This window comes from Mirounga leonina, unplaced genomic scaffold (genome assembly GCF_011800145.1).
Source record: "Mirounga leonina isolate KUSES-001 unplaced genomic scaffold, KU_Mleo_1.0 Mir_173, whole genome shotgun sequence".
Classification (NCBI taxonomy): domain Eukaryota; kingdom Metazoa; phylum Chordata; class Mammalia; order Carnivora; family Phocidae; genus Mirounga; species Mirounga leonina.
In genome coordinates this window covers 17,009,925-17,036,521 of record NW_023270447.1, presented here as the reverse complement: position 1 = coordinate 17,036,521, position 26,597 = coordinate 17,009,925, and the positions used below count along the sequence as shown (strand labels likewise).

General features: G+C 36.6%; 1 protein-coding gene across 4 annotated transcripts in view; it reads left to right on the top strand.

The window, feature by feature from the left end:
- Positions 1–26,597, top strand: part of MTF2 (metal response element binding transcription factor 2) — a 56,642-nt gene that overhangs the window by 7,383 nt on the left and 22,662 nt on the right. For 3 of the 4 annotated variants that reach the window (XR_004681582.1, XM_035018019.1, XM_035018020.1), the window contains exons 2-3: positions 23,749–23,947; positions 24,072–24,153. Coding sequence is in view for 2 of the 4 variants with exons in the window: in XM_035018019.1 (XP_034873910.1) it covers positions 23,749–23,947; positions 24,072–24,153 (281 nt within the window). In the remaining 2 variants the exon portion in view is untranslated. Of the gene's footprint in view, positions 1–23,748; positions 23,948–24,071; positions 24,154–26,597 lie in introns of those variants that run through there. The other variant, XM_035018021.1, reaches the window with a different exon arrangement.

The window sequence follows — 26,597 nt, the reverse complement described above, 5'->3', positions numbered from 1 at the left end:
GGATCGAGCCCCACATCAGGCTCCCTGCTCAGCGGGGAGCCTGCTTCTCCCTCTCCCACTCCCCCTGCTTGTGTTCCCTCTCTTGCGCTGTGTCTCTCTCTGTCAAAATAAATAAATAAAATCTTTAAAAAAATAAAATAATAAAATAAATAAAATAAAAAATTATATGCAAACAATGAATCAGGGAACACTACATCAAAAACTAATGATGTAATGTATGGTGATTAACATAACATAATAAAAAAAATTAAAAAATAAAATAAAGGAAAGGAGGTAATTGATAATGTGAGATTACTCTCTAATACTGGAGAGAAGAAGAGGCATGTCTTCTTTACAGAAGTGAATTAGGTGAGCGCTGTGAATTGTGTAAGACTGATGAATCACAGACCTGTACCTCTGAAACAAATAATACATTGTATGTTAAAAAAAAAAAAAAGAAGAAGATAGTAGGAAGGGAAAAATGAAGGGGGGGAAATCGGAGGGGGAGACGAACCATGAGAGACTATGGACTCTGAGAAACAAACTGAGGGTTCTAGAGCGGAGGGGGGTGGGGGGATGGGTTAGCCTGGTGATGGGTATTAAAGAGGGCACATACTGAATGGGGCACTGGGTGTTATACGCAAACAATGAATCATGGAACACTACATCAAAAACTAACGATGTAATGTATGGTGACTAACCTAACATAATAAAATAATAAAAAATAAAATGGTAAAAAAAAAAGAAGTGAATTAGGTACATGCTTTTGTGAATAGGTTTAGGGGAAGGATGAGTGGAGAGAAAGTTGAGGAATTTCATGTTTGTAGCTTCTGTTTTCTCTGAAATAAAACCCTGCCTTTTGAGTGAAGAAGTTGAATGACCCAACAGACCTTCCACCAAGTTCCTGTTTCTGAAGGTTTCTACATAACAAAAATGATTTTATTTTAAAAGAAAAGAACTTTTTGTTGTGCATTAATAACTTTGTGCATGTATGTCTCGGTGTGGCACCTTAGCTTTTTGAAAAATATGTTAAGTGTCGACTTGATTTTAAGTTCCCAGAGGCCAGGAGACCAGATCTTTTTTTTTTTTTTTTAAAGATTTTATTTATTTATTTGAGAGAGAGAATGAGAGAGAGAGAGAGCATGAGAGGGGGAGGGGCAGAGGGAGAAGCAGACTCCCCGCTGAGCAGAGAGCCCGATGCGGGACTCGATCCCGGGACTCCAGGATCATGACCCGAGCCGAAGGCAGTCGCTTAACCGACTGAGCCACCCAGGCGCCCAACATTAGTTTAATCTTTTATGAGTGCTTGAACCCCTCTGTTGACTATCTGAGGACTTTTTGATAGCAATTCGCAAATTCTCCATTAGGTAGACAGCACTTTATGCACCTCTGGTTAAGATCAGAGCATTTACCTACTGGAAAACAATCAACAAAACTAAAGGGCAACCTTCAGAATGGGACAAGGTATTTGCAAATGATATACCTAATGAAGGGTTAGTATCCAAAATCTATAAAGAACTTATCGAACTCAATACCTAAAAAAAAATCCAGTTAAATGAGAAGACATGAATAGACATTTTTCCAAAGAAGGAATACAGATGGCTAACAGATACATGAAAAGATGCTCAACATCATTCGTCATCCGGGAAATTCAAATCAAAACTACAATAAAACACCACCTCACAACCTGTCAGATGGCTAAAATTAATAGTCCAGGAAACAACAGATGTTGGCAAGGATGCAGAGAAAGGAGAACCCTCTTACACTGCTAGTGGGAATGCAAACTGGTGCAGCCACTCTGGAAAACAGTATGGAGGTTCTTCAGAAAGCTAAAAATAGAACTACCTGGGGGCACCTGGGTGGCTCAGTCATTAGGCATCTGCCTTCGGCTCAGGTCATGATCCCGGGGTCCTGGGATCGAACCCCACATCTGGCTCTCTACTCAGCAGGAAGCCTGCTTCTTCCTCTCCCACTCCCCCTACTTGTGTTCCCTCTCTCGCTATCTCTCTCTCTGTCAAATAAATAAATAAAATCTTTAAAATAAAAATAGAGCTACTTTAAGATCCAGCAATTACACTACTAGGTATTACCCAAAGGATACAAAACCACTGATTCGAAGGGACACATGCACTCTGATGTTTATAGCAGCATCAACAATAGCCAAATTATGGAAAGAGCCCAAATGTCCATCATCTGATGAATGGATACACAATGGGATATTACTCAGCCATGAGAAAGAATGAAATCTTGCCATTTGCAACGATGTGAATGGAGGTAGAGGGTATTATGCTTAGCAAAATAAGTCCGTGAAAGACAAATACCACATGATTTCACTCAAATGAGGAATCTAGGAAACAAAACAGATGAACATAGAAAAAAAAGTGAGAGATGCAAACCATAAAACAGACTCTTAGCTATAGAGAACAAACTGAGGGGCAGGAGGGGCAGGGTTGGGGGGTACTTGCTGTGATGAGCACTGGGTGTTATATGTAAGTGATGAATCACTAAATTCTAGAAACTAATATACTATTATGTTAACTAACTAAAATTTAAATAAAAACTTGAGACAGAACAAAAATAAAGCACTTACCTATTCCTGAAAATAGATTTATACTAAATTTCAAAACATTCTCATAATATAGTTTTGGGTCCTAACAGCATTATCTCTTAAGCATAAGTTAACATCAACAAATATCTATTGGTTGACCCTCTTGAAGAAAATATGCTATGGAGAATTCATTTTCTTATTTGTTCAACAAATATTATTGAGGACTTCCTATGTGGGACATTGTCTTAGGTGCTGGAAATACATTGTTGAACAACATAGCCATTTATACTGCCTTTGTGGAGTATGCAGTATTTTGAAGGAGTCACACTCCCACACACAAAACAAACACACAGCATCATCAGTTTATTGTTTTTCCTAAAACTGTTTAACCTGACTTTAATCATGAGGAAACAATAAGACAAATCCAGAATGTATAGCATGTTATCATTCAGCTTAGAAGTGAGAAGATAGTTGGCTTCAAAAAATATCCTGTTAAAATGAAACAAGGATACAGTTGAGATTAAAGGAAAGGGAAGCGACATGACAGGATACAATGTGTGAATTTTGACTGGATCCTAGATTTTGAAAAAACTTTATAAAGAACATTTTTGTGTCAAATGGGGAATTTGGACTGTACATTAGGCAGTAATATTAATGTTAAATCTGCTGGGTATAATAGTCTTGTGGCTATATGGGACAAAGTTCATCTGTCAGTTCAGAGCTTTGAAAAAATAGAGACAGATGTCCTTGAGTTTTTGTGTCAAAATCAGTGGCAGCCAGCTATTCCTATCCTGGGAAACGTAACGAAGTTGAATCATCTCTAGAAATGCCTTTCATTACTGGTAGACTTAAATTAGGCCAGTAAAAGCCTTGTGGCTAAATATTACTATGGATGAGAGGCTTGATAATGGCAACGAATCTCATTTCACCACATGTTAAAGTCTGACAATATTTCTGGCCTTACACTATTTTTTATGACCAGTTCATAATTGGGATCCCAAATGACAAATACCGAGAATAACTTTGTCTAAAAGACAATGTGGCTTGCTGGAATTTACCATATATTAAGAGTCAAGAGTTTGGGGATGTAATCAAGCATTACTTGACATTTTTAGAACTTCAAGAGAGTGATTTTATTTCTGAGTTGAATATTTCTTATTGGTTAAAGGGAATAATATTCTCCCCTATCTTCTGACATTGTAATTAGGAGAAAATGAGATGTGGTTGCTCTTGAGAAAGTTAAAACACTATGTAGTAAGGTGATCTTATTTTCAAGCCCCTTTAATCTGTCTGCTCTGCTACCCAAGATCCAGTTCATACTTTTAGGAATTGGAACTTAAACTCTGGGGCAGAGTTAGTGGCTTGAAGTAAGGATACCTCAATTTTATTATTTCTTCCTCCCTGGTCTTAGGACCAAATTCTGCAGCATTATAATGAAAATTCTGAACTTTCCATTCAGTTCATTTTCTCCTGAATTGATAGTGTAGTTTCATATATGTATTGTAATCAAACTTACCAGTTGTAGACATGAATATTTGCAGTTATCTATGGTTTTTAGGTATATTATTGGCATTGTTGGTTTTGGTGTTTTAAATCTGTAGTTACCTGCTATCCATCACATATACAAGTTAACTAGTCATCTCACAACTAATATATCATCAAGAATCTGCAAACTAATATTATTAGCTAGTATTAAATTCTCATTGTGGAGACACTGTGTTTTCCATCTGCACAAATAGTTTATTTTTTTATTTTTATTTTTTTAAGATTTTATTTATTTGACAGAGAGAGAGACAGCGAGAGCAGGAACACAAGCAGGGGGAGTGGGAGAGGGAGAAGCAGGCTTCCCGCTGAGCAGGGAGCCCGATGTGGGACTCGATCCCAGGACCCTGGGATCATGACCTGAGCCGAAGGCAGACGCTTAATGACTGAGCCACCCAGGCGCCCACACAAATAGTTTAGATGACTGTGGATATTGTGTTGAATATACTTAACCAGTTATCTTTTTAATCCAATACATTCTTGAAATCCAATGCTGTCTCTAAATGGTATTTCTTTGCCATTCTGAAAATATTTGATACGTTATATCTAACAGTGTCATTTATAATTTTTTAAAAGTTAAAATATTTTCTGGGGCCCCTGCGTGGCCCAGTTGGTTAAGCATATGACTTTGGCTCAGGTTATGACCAGGGTCCTGGGATGGAGACCCACGGTGGGTTCCCTGCTCAGCGGGGAGTCTGTTTCTCTCTCTCCCTCTGCCCCTTCCCCTTGCTCATGCTCTCTTGATCTCTCAAATAAACAAATAAAATCTTTTTTAAAAGTTATAATCTTTTTTTATAGTTCATAAAAATTTTTGTGATCACAAAAATACTGTATGCTTGTTGCAAAAGCCTAAATATACAGAAATGTTCTATAAAACAAATTTTATCATAAATTTTAAGCTATTTAGATATATTTTCTATAATTTCATGAAGAGAGCTAAAGCCACACTCTCTGAAAGTGTAAACATCTTTGTCATTGCCTGACCTGTTAGGTGGCTAAATTATTTTTAATTCTAGAGGTTTCAGGCTGAACTTGAGGTCCAGGTGGAGACTCTCCTAGTTTGCTGCTGCTTTTAGTTTCAATCTTCAAGTGAGATGAAATTAAGTACAATTTTAGAAGACTTTTTGGCTTTTTATTTCTATATTTAAACACATGAACAAATTTGGAGCTGTGTGGAGTAGAATATATGTATTCATAGGATTCATAGTATAATGTGTGCATTCACATTCTTGATGTGATGGAGGACTTATTTACTAATGTGTATATTGTTAAGTATAGGCTTTCACTGATTTATTCAAGAGACAATTACTAAGTACCTCTTTGTGGCAGACACTAAGAAAAGTTTTTCTTTCAGTTGTAATTTGAAATGCAAATCCCATTTGTGTACATGGAGTCATTTAGGTAATACATTTCTAAAATATTGTTTGATTCAGCTTTTAATATACATGTTACGCAGAAGATTCAGACTTAATCATTAGTGTATGCAGGTAAGAGAGTAGGTTTCTTAGATTATGAATGTTTATGGTTAGGTTATTTTTCTTTTAGTTTCAACAATTTCTTCATTCTTGTAGCAACAGCTTATATTAATGTTCAGATATTTCCCACCCCAAAACCCCCTTTGACTTCTTTAAGAAGCTTAAGTTTTAGAAAAGTAAGCTAAACTCAACCTGTTAGTCTTTGCTTCTAAACCCTGCGTGGTCTGACGTTTGAACTCTGGTTGTAGGTGACCTTGGAATTGTTAACTTCAGTAAACAGTTTATATTACTCATTTTACTTAACCTGTTAGGTAAATACTCCTACCTCCTTTTTCTTTGTTGTCGTTCCTTGTTTTTTTTTTATGATACTCTTTCTCTGGGTTATCTTTTTTATTTCTGTGGTGACTTCTTCCCTCAGAGGATTTTTTTTGCCTGTCATTCCATTAAGAGTTTTCCAAAGATTCTCTGATTTGTCTTTCATGAACCATTAACTGTCTTTGGCAGAATGGAGATAGTGTACTGACATAGGGTTGCCAGCTTTTATTTTGGAAAGTAAGAATTTTTTTTTTTAAGATTTTATTTATTTATTTGACAGAGAGAGAGAGAGCACAAGCAGAGGGAGCGGCATGCAGAGGGAGAGGGAGAAGCAGGCTTTCCAAAGAGCAGGGAGCCTGATGTGGGGCTCGATTCCAGCACCCTGGGATCATGACCTGAGCCGAAGGCAGACGCTTAACCGACTGAGCCACCCAGACACCCAGTAAGAATGTTTTTAAAAACTGCCACTTACTACCTTCATTTCACTAAAGAAAAGGTATTAAGAGTGTACAAAGGGTGTGCTCTCAAAGTATGGAATAGCTTAAGTTGTTTAATTTTAACTCAATATATTGTCCTTGTTTTTCTTACTTTACTGTAGATTGGCACGGGTCTGTGGACTTGATCACTTGAGAACCACTGCCTTAAAACTGTAGTTACTTGAGCTGATTCAGGGGGAGGGAGTGGGGAGTTCTTGTGGTCTAATGTTAGGGAAAAACTATAAAGTTTGTCTTAACATACCAAAGCTTCCAAGGTAGTTCTGTGAAAAAGCCCCCTAGTTTACTTGGTATTAGAGCACCATTTCACTTAGTAAATAGTTAATTTTTTTTTTAATTAAAATAGTGCTTTCTAAGAGTGTGAAACATCAAGTTCTAGTTATAAAATTCTAAAAAGATGTGGGTTTTTTAAATATGTTCCCTCTACTTTTCTTAGAGGCAACTGCTTTTTAACTCTTAGCTGTTTCTTTATATTTCTGAGTAAACATTGCGTTGTTTCATCAATTTTGGACTCTTTTTCAATAATGTTAGATGAGGAATTTCTCTGATACCTTCTTCTCTTTTAATATGCTTATATAAAAAATTTCCTTGGTATAATTATATAAACATTGATATATTGAGAGAATATTGATATGGCAAAGTAATGGGTGAGGGTTAAATGAGTTATTACATGCAGAATTCTTAGAACAGTGCTAAACATTTGTTAGCTGTTTTAGCTATTATTTCTGGGATTACATTTCTTTCTTACACAACCGGATTTAAAATTTGCCTCATTAAAAAAATAGAACGTGCTTAGTTTTCTTTGAACATTGAAATCTTCACACATCTTTCCACTGTTCTGTAAAATGTCTTGCAGTGTACTTTTCCACACTGTCCATCTGTCCTATAATTTATCAGTTACATTTATTTTTCTTAGAGATACTCTCCTGGAGCTCTTCTGGAGTTCTTCTCTAATCTGGACTTGCTCTCTACACTTAACTGCACAGATTTAGTCTTGGGGCTCGACTTCATAGTCACCCTGGGAGTTCCTTTGTATCTCCCCTGTTGATTCCTTTGCATCTCATGTCTGCCTTTTTTTTTTTTTTTTTAAGATTTTATATATTTATTAGAGGGAGAGCACAGAGGGGGAAGCAGACTCCCCACTGAGCAGAGACTTGGGGCTTGATCCCAGCACCCCAAGATCATGACGAAGGCGGATGCTTAACCAATTGAGTCACCCAGGTGCCCCTCATGTCTGCCTTTTTGGTTTACTGCCTCTCTTTGGTATCTTCTGTTAGGTCCAAAGAGAGTGTGTTTGGGTGATAAATCTTCGTAGACTTGCGGTAACACAAGTTTATACATTATGGTATGTTTACCACAAGTGTAGCTACCATCTGTCCTGATATATTGCAATTACAATGTCATTGACTGTAGTCCTTATCCTGTGCCTTTTATTCCCATGACTTATTTATTCCTTAACTGGAAGCCTGTATCTCCCACTTCCCTTTACCCATTTTGCCCAACCCCACCGTTCCCCTCTGGCAATTGTCAGTTTTTTCTCTGTATTAATAGGTCTGATTCCGTTTTTTTTTCTTTTGTGGGGGTAAGAGAAGGGGGGGGAGGGAGAAGGAGAGGGAGAGTATGTCCAGCAGACTCTGTGCTGAGCACGGAGCCAGATGTGGGGCTCGATCTCAGGATCCTGAGATCATGAACTGAGCCAAAACCAAGAGTCGGACACTTAACCAACTGAGCCACCCAGGCACCCCGGGAAAGAGAGAATCTCCACTGTATGTGGAGCTGGAGGCAGGACTCAGTCTCACACCCCTGATATCATGACCTGAGCCAAAATCAGGAGTTGGAGGCTTAACCAACTGAGTCCCCCCAGATGCCCAGGTCTGATTCTTCTTCCCTCCCTCCTTTTCCTTTTCCCTTTCCATTTCCCTTTTCCTTTTCCTTTCCTTTCATTCCCATGTATGAGTGAAATCATACGGTCTTTTTTTGTCTGACTTATTTCACTTAGCAAAATACCCTGGGGGTCCATCCATGTTGTCTCAGATGGCACAATCTCAACCTTTTTATGGCTGTGTAATATTCCATTGTGTATATATACACCACATTTTTATTGATTCATTTATTGATGGACATGGGTTGCTTCCATATCTTGCTATTATAAATAATGCTGCAGTAAACATAGGGACACATATATCTTTGAATTAGTATTTTTGCTTTCTTTGAGTAAATAGTAGTGGAATTACTGGATCATATGGTATTTCTATTTTTAATTTTTTGAGGAACATCCATACTGTTTCCACAGTGGCTGTACCAGTTTATGTTCCTACCACCAGCGCACAAGGGCTTCTTTTCTCCACATCCTCCCCAACACTTGTTATTTCTTGTTTTTTTTTTTTTTTTTATTTTAGCCATTTTAACAGGTGTTAAGGTTATCTCTCACTGTGGTTTTGTTTTGCATTTCCCTGATTAGGGATGTTGAGCATCTTTTAAAAATACATGTTTTAAATCTTTGTTACCCCCCCACCCTTTTTTTGGGTGCAGATTATTTGTGGAAGAAACCAGGTCATTTGACATAGAAATTTCCCAGCTTGGATTTTGCCAGTTGCATCCCCATTGTGCAGTTGAACATCATTTCTCTGCATTTTCTATAAATTGGTGGCTAGATGTAGAAGCTTATTATTCCAGATTGCTTGCTTTTTTTTTTTTTTTTTTTGGCATGACTGCTTCATAGTTGTGTGTTCTCCCACCAAGAGGCATACAGTGGTTTCTCTTGTGCTTTTAGAAGCCACTGGTACTCAATACCTAGATCCATTTATTCATTAGGTGTTGAAAAATGATTTTTTAAAATTTATTCATTTCTTTTTCATGTATTGGCTTGAATGTATTTATAAAGAAAACTTACCCCATTTTCAGTAGGCACTTCAGCTATTCTCCTCTCTGTGCTTTGTGTTTGTTTCCTTTGATTCAGTTCTTTGAATGAATTAACTTTCCATCTCCTGATAGGATATACAGATGGCACAGATAGAAGATGTGACTAGGGATCCAACTGTCCTTTTATACAGACTTCCATATTACTCTATTCTTCGAGCTCACCTGACGTCTCTCTTTTGAGTTTGGTGCCGCCAATTCTTCAGTCTTTTGGGGTTCTGTGGGACAAATGGGTTGCTTCTCATCATTTTTTTCTGCTGGGTGCTTAAGTTTAATCTTCTTCCCCATTTTACCAGTGTTTATTATTCTTTCAGCTGCTTTCCATTTTCATATATTGTGGTTTGGAGTTTCATGTATACTCTAGTATGATTGAAGATGGTTTTTCTTTTTGTTTTAGCATGAGAAGGAGCAGAGAATCTTCACTTTGCTCTTTTATTTTTTTAAAGATTTTATTTATTTATTTGAGAGAGAGAATGAGAGACAGAGAGCATGAGAGGGAGGAAGGTCAGAGGGAGAAGCAGACTCCCCGCCGAGCAGGGAGCCCGATGCGGGACTCGATCCCGGGACTCCAGGATCATGACCTGAGCCGAAGGCAGTCGCCCAACTAACTGAGCCACCCAGGCGCCCTGCTCTTTTATTATAGTAAAGTTCTCATCCCATTTCTTTTCTCATTTCTGTCCAGGGCTCCAAATACCATCACTATTTTCCTGACTTCAAGTCTTTACTTCCAAACCTGATTTTCTTCCTGAGCTGTGCATCTTTTTATCCAACTACTTCCTAGATTTCCTGATAAGTGTTCCCCAGATACTTGCAGTTTTATCAGTCTTTTCAGCGGACCAATTTTTAGTGCCATTGGTTTTCTCTGTTGTATGCTTTTCTTTCATTGATTTGTTTTTTTTTTTTTAATTTTTCTTTTACTTCTCTCCTCCCCTCCCAACATGAGATGGATACTCAATTTATTAACTTTTGTCTTCTCTCCCCCCGCCCCCCAGGATCTGTACTCCACGTTTTACATCCAACTGATGAAATAAAAATGACATCTATGATTTTTCTTATTTCAATCCCTGATGTGACCCTGTATTCACTACAGTGCCTTTTTTTGTTCCTTTTTAAAATTGAGCTATAATTGACACGTAACATTATTTAGTTTCAGGTATACAGTGTAATGATTCGATATTTGTATAAATTGCAAAATAATCACCACTGAGTTTAGTTAACATCTGTCACCATACGTAGTTATAAATCTTTTTCCCTTGCGATAAGAACTTTCAAGATGTACTCTTAGCAACTTTCAAATGTGCAAAACAGTATGACTAACTGTAGTCACTATGGTGTACATTACATCCCTGTGACTTATTTATTTTATAAGTTTGTATTTTTCCTTTCATCCATTTAACCCATTCCTGTTCCTCACCTTTGGCAACCACCCATCGTTTTTCTCCATCTACGAGCTTTGGTTTTTTTGTTGTTGTAGTTTTATTAGATTCCACATATAAGTGAGATTGTACAGTATTTGTCTTTTTCTATCTGACTTATTTCACCTAGCAGAATGCCCTCAGAGTCCATCCATGTTGTCACAGATGGCAAGATTGCATTCTTTTTTATGGCTAAATAATATTCCATTGTGTGTGTGTATGTATAGACACACACACTAAATTGTCTTTATTTATCCATTGATGGACACCTAGGTTGTTTCCATATCTTGGTTGTTGTAAATAATGCTGCAGTGAACATGGGGATGTATATATCTCTAGTTAGTGTTTTTGTTTTCTTTGGATAAATACTCAGAAGTGGAATTGCTGGATTGTATGGTAGTTCTTTTTTTTTTTTTTTTTAAGAGACTATTTATTTGACAGTGAAAGAGCACAAGCAGGGGGAGTGGCAGCAGGAGAGGAAGAAGCAGGCTCCCCGCTGAGCAAGGGACCCGATGTGGGGCTCGATCCCAGAACCCTGGGATCATGACCTGAGCTAAAGGCAGACACTTAACCGACTGAGCCACCCAGGCAGGCGCCCCTGTATGGTAGTTCTGTTTTTAATTTTTTGAGGAACCTCCATACTGTTTTCCATAGTGGCTGCACCAATTTAAATTCCCAGCAACAGTACACAAAAGTTCCCTTTTCTTCATATCTTGCCAATGCTTGTTATTTCTTGTGTTTTTGATAATAGCCATTTTGACAGGTGTAAGGTGGTATTTCATGGTGGTTTTGATTTGCATTTCTGTGATTATTAGTGATGTTGAGCATCTTTTTATGTACCTTTTGGCCATCTGTATATCTTTGGAGAAATGTCAGTTCAGATGCTCTCCTCATTTCTTAATCAGATTTTTGTTGTTGTGTTATTGAGTTGTATGAATTTTTTAATATTTTTAAAAAAGATTTTATTTATTTGAGAGAGAGCAGAGCAAGAGAAAGAGGTTGAGCAGGGGAGAGGGGCAGAGGGACAGGGAGAAGCAGGCTCCCTGCTGAGCAGAGAGCCCAATGCAGGGCTCGATCCCAGGATCCTGGAATCGTGACCTGAGCCAAAGGCAGACACTTAACCTACTGAGCCATCCAGGCACCCCCATATTTTGGTTATTAACCCCTTATCAAACACATGATTTGAAAATATTTTCTTCCATTCAGTAGGTCGCCTTTTCATTTTGTTGATGGTTTCCTTTGCTGGGCAGAAGCTTAGTTTTGATATAGTTCCACTTGTTTATTTTTGCTTTTGTTGCCTTTGCTTTTGGTGTCAAATCCAAAAAAAATCATCACTAAGACTGGTATCAAGGAGCTTACTGCCTGTGGTTTCTTCTAGAAGTTTTATGGTTTCAGGTGTTATGTTCGTATCTTTAATTCATTTTTAAGTTAATTTTTGTGAATGGTATAAAATAGTGGTCCAAATCCATTCTTTTTCATGTGGTTGTCCAGTTTTTCCCAATACCGTTTTTTGAAGAGACCGTCTTTCCCTCATGATATATTCTTAGTTCCTTTGTCTTAAAGTAGTTGACAAAAATATGTGTGGATTTATTTCTGAGCTCTGTTCTGTTCCGTTGACGTATGTGTCTCTTTTTATGCCAGTACCATCTTGTTTTGATTACTATAGTTTTGTAATACAGTTTGAAATCAAGAAGTGCAGTGTCTCTAACTTTGTTCTTCTTGTTCTCAAGATTGCTTTGGCTATTCTGGCTTTTTGTGGTTCCAAACAAGTTTTAGGATTGTTCTCTTTTTTTAAAGATTTTATTTATTTATTTGACAGAGACACAACGAGAGAGGGAACCCAAGTGGGGGGACGGGAGAGGGAGAAGCAGGCTTCCCACAGAGCAGGGAGCCCGATGCAGGGCTCGATTCCAGGACCCTGGGATCATGACCTAAGCCGAAGGCATACGCTTAACGACTGAGCCCCCCAGGTGCCCCTAGGATTGTTCTTTTTCTTTGAAGAATGCCATTAGAATTTTGATAGGGGTTGTATTTGAATGTGTATGTAGATTGCTTTGGGTAGTATGGACATTTTAGCAGTATTCTTCCGGTCCATGGGTATGAACTATCTTTATTTATTTGTGTCTTCTTCATTTGCCTTCATTGAGTGTTACAGTCTTAGTGTACAGATACTTCATCTCTTTGGTTCGATTTATTCCTAGGAATTTTTTTTTTTTTTTTTTTGGTGCTATTGTAAATGGAATTGTTAGTTTTTCTTTCTGATAGTTTATTATTAGTGTATAGAAATACAACAGATTTTCATATATTAACTTTGTATCCTGCACCTTTACTGAATTCATTTATTAGTCCTAACAGTTTTTTGGTGGAGTCCTAGGGATTTTCTATGTCTAATATCATGTCATCTGCAAATAGTGACAGGTTTACTTCTTCCTTTCTAATTTGGATTCCATTTCTTTCTTTGGGCTAATTGCTGCAGCTATTGCTTCCAATACTGTGTTGAAGAAGATAGGTGAAAGAGGGCATCCTTGTCTTTTTTCTGATCTTAGAGGAAAAGTTTTCAGCTTTTCACTGCTGAGTATTACGTTAACTGTGGGTTTGTCATAAATGGTCTTTATTATGTTGAGGTGTGTTCCCTCTATACTCACTTTGTGAGAGTTTTATTACAAATGAATGTTGACTTTTGTCAAATGCTTTTTCAGCATCTGTTGTGATCATATGATTTTTGTTCTCTTTGTTAATGCGGTGTATCACATTGACTTTTGTGGATGTTGAAGCATCTTGTATCTGTGAAATAAATCCCACATAATCATGGTGTATGATTCTTTTAAAGTATTATCGAATTCAGTTTACTAATATTTTGTTGAGGATTTTTGCATCAGTGTTCATCAAGAATATTACCCTGTAATTTTCTTTTATTGTAGCATCCTTGTCTGGTTTTAGTATCAGGGTAATACTGACCTCGTAAATGAATTTGGAAGTGTTCTCATTTTTCTGTTTTTTGGAAGAGTTTGAGAAGATTCTTCTTTGAATGTTTAGTAGGATTCACCAATGAAGATGTCTAGTTTTGGACTTTTGTTTTTTGGGAGTTTTTTGATTACTGATTTAATCTCCTTCCTGGTAATTGGTATGTTTAGATTTTCTGTTTTTTCATGATTCAGTTTTGGTAGGTTGTATGTTTCTAGGACTTTATTTCTTTTAGGTTGTCCAGTTTATTGGTTTATAATTGTTTATAGTAATCCTTTGTATTTCTATGGTATCAGTTTTAATGTCTCCTTTTTCATTTCTGATTTTATTTTATTTTATTTTATTTTTTTATTGACCTATAGTTGACACACAATATTACATTAGTTTTGGGTATACAGCAGCGATTCCACAACTTCATACATTATGCTTTGCTCACCACAAGTGTAGCTGTTGCTGTACACTGCTATTACAATATCATTGACTGTATTCCCTGTTCTGTACCTTTTATCTCTGTGATTTATTCAGTTCTTAATAAATACCTCTACTGAAGTATTAGATTTTTCATCATTGATGCTGAGTGTCAAATGGGATAAATAGGAATATCATCAAACTTCTTAGGGAAAATATTTTCAACATCAAATTCTGTGTCCAAGAAACAGTCCATTGTGAGTTTAGGATTGAGATACATAAAGGCTCAGAAAATTTACCTGTAGAGGTTCCTGGGTGACACAGTTGGTTAAGTGTCCGACTGTTGGTGTCAACAGGTCATGAGCTCAGGGTTGTGGGATTGAGCCCTGTATCAGGCTACACACTCAGTGTGGAGTCTGCTTAAGACTGTCTCGCCCTTTCTTTCTGCACCCTCCCCCCCCGCGCTTGCTGTCATATGCTCGCTCTCTCTAAAATTAAATAAATCTTTTAAAAATGTACGTGTATACATCCTTTAATTGCAAGCCCTTGCTATAGCAAAAGAATATGCAATCAAGAAAATAGAGTGATAAGAGAAGCTTTGAAGATGATAAGGCCTAGAGAGTAATTAGTGCAGAGTGGTGCAGGAACGTGGAGAGCTCTAGAAATAAGAGCTACCTGTAGAGGAAAGAAAGGTTTGAAATTATTCTTGACAATTTAAAGATTTTATTTATTTGTTTGAGAGGGGGAGAGACAGAGAGAGACAGCTTGAGCAGAGAGAGGGGCAGAGGGAGAAGGAGAAGCAGACTCCCTGCTGAGCAGGGAGCCTGACGCGGGCCTTGATCCTAGGACCCTGAGATCAAGACCCGTGCTGAAGGCAGATGCTTAACTGACTGAGCCACCCAGGCGCCCGTATTCTTGACAGTTTGAAACAGAGGAAATAAAGGAACACATTAATGAGCAATTGCAGGAAAAATAAAACGTTTAATAAAAAAGATTATTTAATGAGAGTGTGCCATTTAGCTTTGCAGTGATTAATATTTACAGTTTTTTTTAAAGGTTTTATTTATTTATTTGACACAGAGAGACACAGCTAGAGAGGGAACACAAGCAGGGGGAGTGGGATAGGGAGAAGCAGGCTCCCCGTGGAGCAGGGAGCCCGATGTGGGGCTCAATCCCAGGACCCTAGGATCATGACCTGAGCTGAAGGCAGATGCCTAATGACTGAGCCACCCAGGCACCCCATATTTACAGTGTTAATTAGTTAAAGCACAGTATTGATTTAATGAAATTAGTTCAATAAGATTGTAGAGGTTGGGAATTGTTAGTTATGATTTTTTATAAGTCAGATGTGAATTAGATCAATTAAAAAGAGAAATGTGCACATTATTTAGAACTATGGAGGTACCTCCCAGAATAAATAGCTGAAAGAGTTAAGATTAGCACCAGCCTCTGGAGAGCAGGATTGGGATGTGGGAAGGGATGGGTGGGCAACTATTGCATTTTAAACCTTTCTATCTACTTGAATTTTTAAAAGTATGCATTGTTATGTTTTTATAATTTCTAAAACTAAGGATTAGAGTAGAGCCGGTCATTAAGCTGCCTGCTTTATGATCTCTGTTCTTTCGGTCTGACCCTGGTCCCCTTTGATGTTTTACTTTCAAGGAAACCTCAACCAGGAAGAATTCAACCAGCGCCAAGCTTCGTTTTACTTATACCTTCTGCAAGAGATAAAAGAGGAGTCTTTCCTCATAGCTTTAATGTGGGCCCAAGCTTCAGTAGATTGCCTTCTGCTTGTACCTGGGCCCTACTTTGGCCCTGAATGGCCTCATGAATTTAACTATATCGTTGTGAAAGATTCTGGCAAAAGTGGCACTGTTGTTAGGTTACATTATGTCGTTCACATGTGATTCACCCACATATGTACTACAAACTTTTCCCAGAGAAGGGAAGAAATTGTGGGAAAGAGCCTGGGATAAATGGCAGCTTTTGCTTTTCAAGAGATGAGATTGGTCGGGACATGAGGCAGATAAAAGATTAAGATAGCAGCAGAATTGATATTTTCTTCTCTTTCACAGCAGTGCCTGTCATTTCCTGCGGTTGCATACTCATATGATTTTTTGGACTGGGGTGAGTCAGTAAGAGGAGTGCTCCAGTGGGGGGTGGCAGTGCAAAGTGAGACTAGGTTTTCCTTCCTTTACTACCAAGTGGAACTTCATGGGTTGAAAGAGTAGTGGCAGGGGTACTTAGAGACATGGTTGTGGTGGATCAGTTGTGGCTGATTGGGTTGTCAGAGAAGAGGAGGGAAACTCAGCAGCAGAGCGATGAAAGTTCCTTCTGGGAAGATGAGTCCTATGTTGGGGTAGTGGCATTTGACTCTTTAGAGATTGCCTTTAATTAAATTACCAGGTGTTACTGGTAATTTACTGATTATTTATTGTGTTCCTAATACATTCTGGGCACTAGGCTAGGTTCTGGGGAAGGAGTAGTAAACAAAGTGGGACAATCATTTTCCCCCTTAGAATACAAACTGTTTAGGGAGTGGGGCGTAGATGAAGATAAGTAAGTAGGCAAATAGAATAGAGTGTTAAAAGTATATTGATGGGAGAACTAGTGCATACAAGAGCGCATCTAACCTGAATTTAGTGGGTGGGGTTGAATCAGGAAAGGAGCCTTAAGAAGGAAGGTCTAGCTGATTCTTTCCTATCAAAATCTTGGGCTCTGAAGATAGGGACCTTGACTCTCTTATTCACCAGGCCTAGAACAGATATTCATTAAATATTAATTGAAGGAAAAATAATTAAACTAAAAGTGAATTTTTTCATATTTCTTCTGCCATTTATTGAGAAATTAAACTATATCAAGTCCTCAACCCATGTTTTTTACTATTGGCCTCATAGTAGTCCTTAGAGATAGTTTTCTTGTTAGCTGGGGGAATAAATTGGAGAAAAAAATGACCACACTATTTGAATTATGCATCTAATTCCCAAGTTCCTGAATTAGGGTCTTATTTATTGTGGGAGTAGTAAACCAAGTAGTAAACCAAGAAAGAAGTAGCTTGAACTCCTGGTTTTCCATTTGGTTTCAAGGGAGGAGACTTTTTCCAGGCACTCTCTCTTAAGATGGTTATCAGTAGCCATGAAGAAAAAAATGCTTCTCTAAGTAGTAGTATTATAGATAGAAATATTATTTTTAGATAGAAGTATTCTTTATGTGTGTGTTGTCAAATAGTAAAAGCAGATAGCAAATAGTGATCATGCTTGTGACCATTATGGAAATATGACTTGATTCCTGCTATTTTGTTAATCTGTATTGTGTGGTATGAGGAGCTGATGTAATTGAGTTAGATCTTAGTAACAGAAAAAAGTATACTACATCATCACAGGTCTCTGGTCAGGACATGTCCAGTTTCCCCAATTCTCAGTCAGATCTCTATTCTCACTTACCAATTGTCTTAACATACCCACTTGAAAATACTTAATATATGTCCTTGTAAAATATGTGGTATTATATATGTATGTTTTCAGTTTGCATAAATGATAATTGTGCTATAAATTTCGTTCTGCTTTCAACAACATATTTGCAGGATTTTAAATGTTGTATGTATGCTCTGCTTCTAAGATCATAACAAGCATCTTTCTTTTTTTTTTTAAATTCAATTAGCCAACATATAGTACATCATTAGTTTCAGATGTAGAGTTCAATAATTCATCAGTTGTCATAACAATATTCTATATTTTCTAGTTATGTTTCAAGTTTTACATTTATTTTAATGTCTTTAATCCATCTATAATTCATCTTTTTGTGTATTGTGAATTAGGAGGACAGCTTCTCCATTTAAGTGAATCATTTTCCCCAATACTATTTACTAAATAATATGTCCTTTCTGTACTGATTTGTGGTGTTACTTTTGTCATACATCCACTTCCCTTAAATGAAACTATTTTGGAGATACCTATTCTGTTGTAATAATCTTATTGTCTGTTCTTTACCTGTATGGAATAGTTTTTCTCTGGAATGTGTCACAGTATTTGGTAGGGTGAGTCTTCCCCTCTTTCTTTGTTCTTCTTTTAGAAGTTGACTTAACTATTCTATGGATTTTTAGTTTAGTTTAGTAGGGTTTTTTGTTTCTTTGTTTTTGTTTTTTGTTTTACAAATTTTATAAAATGTTTGACCTAAAAAAATCCTGCTTCAATTAATTGGAACTGCACTGAATTTATACACTAAAGATTATCTGCCAAATAGAGTGAAATTGAACTTTAACTCCGTTTGGGAGAAGCAACAATATTACAGACACTCTTAACATCATGTAAAATGAAAAGTTGTGGACTAGAGATTGAATGGGCGTTAGGAAGAACATGAATACCTTACATAACCCAACAACAGAGGTTGGGAGTACACAGCTTAAGAAAGGGGCATGCAAACCAACTCCTTTATTTGTTTTGGTTTTCTGTTTAAATTTTCTCTGGTCTTCCTTCTTAAATAGGCAAGGCAGCCTGGATGCAAGATGAGACATACAGCTTTGTAATTACTGACCAGAGTCAACTGAACACCCACAAGTACTGATCCCCCTATCAAAAAGTCTTTGTCATGGCACTTTTATAGTGTATGAGCTGGGAAAAGTATTTCCAACATGTATAACAAAGTGTTATTTATTCACAATACATAAAGTGCTCTTAAGTCATTATGAAAAAGATGAACATTTTAGTTTAAAAAAAAGGCAGAGAATATCTGCTGTTTCCAGAAGACGTACAAATTAACAAACCTATGGAAAAAATCCTTTTCTAATAATAATAGAACTGTAGATAGAAATATTTTGTGTGTGTGTGTGTGTGTGTGTATGTATGTGTTGTCTGCCAAGTAGCAGAAGGATAAATACTGTTGGTGAAGGAATGGGCCTTCAAGTGCTGTTCTGGTAGTGTCAGTGAGACTACTTTTTTTGAGATTCATTTGACATTGTCAGTTAAAATACATACATAATGTAGGTTGGGGAATGGGGTGTTTAAATGAAATAGTATTGGTCATGAGATGATACTTGAAACTGAATGGTGAATACCTGATGGTTTGTTATACTTGTTTAGTCTGCTTTTCCATGTTTGTAATTTTCCACAGCAAAAAGGAAAAATGTGTATATTCTTTGTTGTAGTAATTATTCTCTGAATTTTTCTCGTGTAGTAGCAGGAATACTTAAAAAAATAAAAGAAAGGATGAGCTTTATATTGCTTGTAATAGTAAAACAGTGGAAACATACTAAATGTTCCTCAGTTGGGTAGTAGTTGGAAAGTAGCTTAGCATTTGAAGAAAAGATGATCTTACATACTTTTGTTTTATACTTATATAGATGGATATTACATTGTCCAAGATAAATTATTGTGTGAGGAAAATTATAGAAGAGTATATGTAATTTCCACTCTTTAAAACATTTATATGAATTATGTCTGTGTATGTGGTATATACATAAGAAAAGTCAGGAGATTAACCGTTCTTTTGTGGGAGAAAGCATGGGGAATTTTCACTTTTCACTCTTTCTGTATTATTTATTTTACTATCTTATGGTTACCTTTAATCAGAAGGGAAATAATAAATTCTAAAATTAGAAAAACTAATTTGGCTTCTAATAAAGGTCACATTCTAGAGAGGAGGGAAGTAATCAGTGACAATAATGGGAGAAATTACCTTGGGGGGGATAAATGTACAGAGTTGATCTTGGTTATGTTTGAGTTATGCTATCATTGGTCATTTGCTTTACTTTCTTGCTTTATTTTTTGTAAAGTTTCTTTGGGCAGAAAATTTTAAATGAGTAAGACTGTTTATAAATACCTGTTTATTAATGCAGTTTTATATATGATTTATGTTCATGTTCATGTGAATAAAAGATTGGTGTGTATTTGTTGTAGTATGTGAATTAGATTCTTTTGTTTACTCAGAACAAAACAGATTATTTGTGCATGCAGTCATTTTTAGAAATAATTAAACTCTTAAATATAGATTTTTCTTGAATTGAGCTTGAACTTTATAAATTCCATATGACCTTTCTGCCTTTTATGTATCATGCCCTAGGCAGAGTATTGAGGAATACAACTGTGAAGAGTAAGACAGTCACATTCCCTGTTTTTGGTGGAGTGTTTGGGTGAGGGAGTGGTGATGTGTGTTGCAGTGGGCTGAAAAATGGGGAAGACTATAGTAGAGAGAGAGTTAAGAGTGTATAAATTTCCTCCAAAGGTTTGGCTGTGAATGGGAGGAAAGAAATAGGAGGAGTGGTGGAAGGGAGCAGGGAGCACAAGGGATCAAGGAAATTTTAGTTTTCTTTTTCCTCAAAGATCCTTACAACATTTTAAGAGAGTAAGATGGGAGACCATCGTGAAAAATAATTTGTTGAAGCAATAGCACAGCATACAAAACCAATCTGGGAATGGTTGCAGTTTTGATTTTTGTACATTTACCAGTCTAGAATTGGAAGATTCTAGGTCGCAGTAGCCACCTTGGCATTCTATTGAAGTCATCTTTCACCTATAATTAATTATGTTGTTCAGGCTTTGGTTAGTTTCTTTAAGGAAAGCAAAATCCCTCAAGTGACCCCTGGATTTATAGTTTTCCAGAAAGTGCTTGCTGATAGAATCATTTTAATATTGTGAATGAAAACATTAAATTGTTTTTGTGTCTGGAGAAAGAAGGTTCTCAGCCTAGCCTTGAGCACTCCTGTTGGTAGAATTAATGGTAGATTCATCCTCCATTTTACTTCTCTCTGGCACTCGTCTTGTCAGACTTTTAACCCCTTATCATACTAAATGCCTTTTCCTCACAGCTGTCTATAGCAGACACATTCCCTTTATTTAGATATATGGGAACATATATTCCTTTATTTGGAGCATGGTTCTCACAGTGTGATCCATGGATCCTGGTAGGAGTCTGAAAGGTCAAAATTATTTTCATAATACTTAGATGTTATTTGCCTTTCTTATTGTGTCTATCTGTACAGATGGCATGAAAACAATGGTCAAACTGCTGTGCGCCTTAGCATGAAACAAGGCAGTATTCTTCATTGTTGAGCACACACAGTAAAAAAACAAAAACCAAAAAACCCCCCTAGAACCCACCAAAATGCACGCATACACAGAAAACCCTATTTCATTTAAGAACATTCCTGATGTGAAACTTTTTTCAGTAAAAGTTGTTTTTACTAAACTTTAACTTTGAGTTTATATATTTTTTAAAAATTTTATTTATTTATTTGAGAGAGGGAGCACGAGCAGGGGGAGGGGCAGAGGGAGAAGCAGCCTCCCTCCTGAGCAGGGAGCCTGACGCAGGGCTCCATCCCAGCACCCCAAAGTCATGACCTGAGCTGAAGGCAGATGCTTGACTGAGCCACCCAGGCGCCCCTGAGTTTTAGATTTTTAATGTCATGTGTGATGAAATAGGAAGTATAGATAGGATATTTATGTCATTATTTGAGTTGTCAGCTGAAGTAGCAGCTTTTTCATGGAATACCATTTTTACTTGAAACAGTGACTAACATGGGTATTTGGCAGATATTTCCTTGAAGTGACATACTTCACTTACATTTACTTTCTTATTTACCATTTTTGGTTTTCTTTGTTTGTTCCTATGGGTTGATATAACTATCTGGTGTCATTTCTTTACTTTAATACAATTTTTTTTTCCCCACTACTGCCTTTGTGCTGTTATTGCCAAATATGTTATAGGCCTTATAATTCAATTATACACATATTGTTCCATATACTTGAGTTAGAAGAAATATGCATTTATACTGTTATAAAAGACATTCACAATATTACTTAATTACCTTTACAAGTGCTCTTTGGTTTTTTTTGGTGTGTTGATTTGTGTTTCTACTTTGGTTTACTGGCTTTCAACCTTATTAAGAACTTCCTTTAGTATTTCTTGTAAGGTGGCTCTGCTAGCAACAATTCTCTCAGTTTTGTTTACCCTAGATTATCTTTATTTTGCTTTCATTTTTGAAAGGCAATTTTGTTGGGTATAAGATTCTAGGTTGACAGTTTTTTCTTTCAGCACTTTGAATATAGGATCTCGCTGCCTTTTGGCCTTCATTGTTTCTGATGAGAAATTATTTTTACTGGAGTTTCCTTGTATGTGATGAGTTCTTTTTCTTTCTCTCTCAGCATTTTTACTGTGGTAAATCTGGGTATAGGTCACTTTGCCATTTGTCCTACTTGGAGTTTGTTCAGCTTCTTGGATGTGTAGATTAATGGTTTGCAGCAAATTTGGGATGATATCAATCATTATTCCTTTGGATATCTTTGTAGTATGTCTTTCATTACTGGAGGGTAGGTAGGTAGGGGGGTGGGTTAAATCGATGATAGGGCACTTGTGAAGTGGGTGTTGTACATAAGTGATGAATCACTAAATTCTGCATGTGAAACTAATATTACACTGTATATTAACTAACTAGAATTTATTTTATTTTATTTTTTAACTAACTGGAATTTAAATAAAAACTTGAAGAAAAAAAATGTAGTGTATCTTTCAAACTGAAACTCTGCTACCCCTTAAACACTAACTCTGCATGCAGACCTCCTCCTGGCCCTAGGCAACCACCATTCTGCTCTCTGTCTCTCTGAATTTGATACTCTAGTTACATTATATAAGTGGAATTATATAATATTTATTCTTTTTTGTCTGACTCCTTTTGCTTAGCGTAATGTCTTCAAGGTTCATTCATGTTGAAGCTCATGACAGAATTTCCTAGGATTTGTGTATTCTTAGGTATTGAAATTAGCTAGTCCCAATTCCTAGGTATTGAAACTTTTTTCTTCCCCACTTGTTTTATTTTTATTTAACTTTTATACTATCTACTTTTGAATTATTCTCTGTCTCATTTTATACATTGTGGTATGTTTAATTAGTAAAGCATCTAAGTTAAGAAAATGAAACTAAACAGTGCTTTGTTACCTTTGAGGAAAAGTGGATAGTAGTTATGCTGTGGTTATGCTATGCTGTTTATGGAATTACTAATATACAAATTATAATGTAATTTTGGAATACATAATTTTGGGGTCTTTTGCTTAAAAAATGTAAATGATGTTATACCTCTCATTTGAGTATGATTTTGTGAAATTGGTGGTTCTTAATTTTTTTAAACTAGTCTATATTTGAGGGACTTGGGACACATTCTCATCAATAAACAAGACTTAATTCAGTAGTGGTTCCCTGTAAGGAGGTCATGACTACTCTTCCAATGAGTTGAATATACCCAACTACCCCAAAGTCATCGGTTAGTGTGTTTTCACTACATGTGGCATAATCATTTTTATTCCTTTTCATGTGCTTATGAAATTGTGCCATGTAACTTCTTTTAGTTTATCTAAATCCAGTCATGAGATTTAAGGCATCCTTTGCTCATGACCCACTTCCACTTAGAGCTGTTATTTTGATAATAGCTGCCCTGAATATGTGTGATCTTAGAGTGATTGTTGAATCCTTGTCTCAGTAAGGGTAGGCACTGAGTGAATTTTGAGAACACCTGTCATTTTCTTTTAAAGTTATTTATTCCTAGAGAGTATTTGTGATTTGAGGTACCTATTATATTTTCCCCCAATTTAAGGTTTTTAATAAATCAGAATTTTTGATTAATACGTAAAACATATCACTGGTATATAAATAAGCTCTATAAGTAAGTTAATCTTGTATATGGTCTTTTATTTCCTAAACAGAGACTCTACAGGGGCAGGTAATTCACTGGTCCACAAGCGGTCTCCTTTACGTCGAAACCAAAAGACCCCAACATCCTTGACCAAGCTGTCTTTACAGGATGGACATAAAGTCAAAAAGCCAGCATGTAAATTTGAAGAGGGTCAGGATGTCCTAGCTAGATGGTCAGATGGCTTGTTTTATCTTGGAACTATCAAAAAGGCAGGTTACCTTTATATATCTTTTGCTGTTTTTTGCAGTAAACTTTTAATAATTTTGAATTTAAATTTAACTTCATGTTTTTGACTTACAAAGAAATCACCATAAATATTCCTCTGTATTTCAGATAAACATATTGAAACAGAGCTGCTTCATCATATTTGAAGACAGTTCTAAATCCTGGGTTCTCTGGAAGGACATTCAAACAGGCAGGTGCTACTATTTCTCTTGAACATGATTTACATTAAAATTTGATTTTCTTTAGCCTGTCACTTTCTAGTGTTTTTTGTTGAGTACAGTATATTAAGGTAACTCAGAATCACTTTTGAGGAAATGTACTCTTCATAGTCCTCAAGGAGTTATAATCTATGTCATAGACCCTGAAAGAACAGGAATTATTCTTGTTAGAGTAGAGATAGACTAAAGAACAGATGCATCAGTGATGCACATCTATGAACTATTGTTAGGGCCCATCTGATAATAACTTTGAAGAAAAATTTTTAGCCACTAATATGGGTAACACTTTGGGCTTCAACTTAACTGTTACCTGCTTATATTTAGTAAACGTAATGTAGAGAGCTAGTATTTATTGAGAACATACTATTTGCCAGATGACTTGGGGGAAATTAGGACATATTAAACAGGTTTAGAGTACTAGAAGTATTCATTAATAAGAATGATTTGAAATGGCCATTTGATTAGGGGTTTTAATGTTTAGATGGGAAAATGAGGCTATATTTGTATGCCAGTAAAAGTGAATACAGGTATTGTTATAGGTATGTTTTTTGTAATGCTTTCGATTTTATTATTGTAATAATCTATATAATTGCTGTATGCCCTTTGAATCTGCTAAATAAAGGTGTTGTTCTAGGTATTTCTCTCATGAAAAGTGATTTATAAATTACGAGTATTAAAAATCTGAGTATTTTAGCTGCACACCGAAGCCCTGCCTTTTTTTTTTTTATTGAGTTAATAGGCCTGCACTAAGACCTGTGTTTCATATCTCCTAGAAAGGAGATGTAAATTTTCTTTCCCTAAAGGGTGGATACCTTTCTAAAGTATTTAGTGATTGGGTTTTTAATTTGAATCCCAAGTGGAACTCTATGGTAGGTGACTACTGTGTGTTCTATTTCTTGATTTCACTTTTAATTTTTTTAAAGAATAAGAAAGTTTTGTAAAAGAATTAAATGTTCTAATTACCATGTGCATAGTTGATTACTCAGGGCTTAGCTCTTACTCTAGTAAAATGTCTTTCAAGAGAAACTTCTTATAGTTCTTGGGATTGATCAGTTTGAAGTTCTGAAATTATGTTTTGAATCTGAAATTGAGGAGTCAGTGAGAAAAGGGATAGGAGAAGGATAGGAGATCTCCAACAGTAGTTATATTGAGCACATTTTGTTACCCCGCATACAGAATTATCTTTTCTTTTTTACTTTATAAACATGGGTCTTTGTGGTAGGACTGAAACATGTTATACTGCTTCTGTTCCCCTATTAGTTATGAGTCCCTTTCAACTTTTCAGGGTTCTTGCAGGTTAAATACAGATTTATGTGTCTGTCTCCCCCCCGCCCCCAATCCATTCCTTCCTTCCTTGCAGACAGGAAGAAGAAAGCCAGTCATACATATAGAAAGTTGTGAAGGTGAAGGGTACTGTCCAACATGTGTTCCACCCAGTATTATCAGTTTAGTGGTCTGTGATTGCTTTTGCTCACTGGCTTTTTTAATTATCCTTAGAATTGAAAAGAAAAAAGAATTGCTCTGGGCTATTTAACTCTTTTTTAAAAAAGATTTATTTGAGACAGTAGGAGAGAGAGAGAGTGTGTGCACACACATGGGGGGAAGGGGGAGAGGGAGAGAGAAACTCAAGCAGACTCTGCACTGAGTGCAGAGCCCAATGCAGAGCTTGATCCCATGATCCTGAGATCATGACATGAGCTGAAACCAAGAGTCCTATGCCTAACTGACTGCACCACCCAGGCACCCCTATTTAACTCTTTATAGCACCCAGAAAATAGCGCACATGTAATTGGAGTTGCTGTAGAATGAGGAAGTGAAACTGAATACTGCATTATGGCAGATTCAGTGTGGAGAGTAGCTTTAGTAATTTTCTTCCTATAAGAAACCTAATAATATATATATATCATAATAACTTAATAAATTGGACTAATTTCACCCGTTTAATAAGATTTATTTTTTTAAGATTTTATTTATTTGTCAGAGAGAGAGCACAAAGCAGGGGGAGCGGCAGGCAGAGGGAGAAGCAGGCTTCCCACTGAGCAGGGAGCCCGATGTGGGGCTCGATCCCAGGACCCTGGGATCATGACCTGAACCGAAGGCAGATGCGTAATGACTGAGCAACCCAGGTGCCCCTATTTATTTATTTTTTAAAGATTTTATTTATTAATTTGACAGAGAGAGCACAAGCAGGGGGAGCAGGAGAGGGAGAAGCAGAGGGAGAAGCAGGCTCCCCGCTGAGAAGGGAGCCTGCCTGCTGGGGGGCTCAATCCCAGGATCCTGGGATCATGACCTGAGCCTAAGGCAGACGCTTAATGACTGAGCCACCCAGGCATCCTAATAAGATTATTTTAAAAGTTTATGTAAATAAACTTATGTAGAGAGAGTCATATTAGTAGTCAAAGAAATGTGTATTATA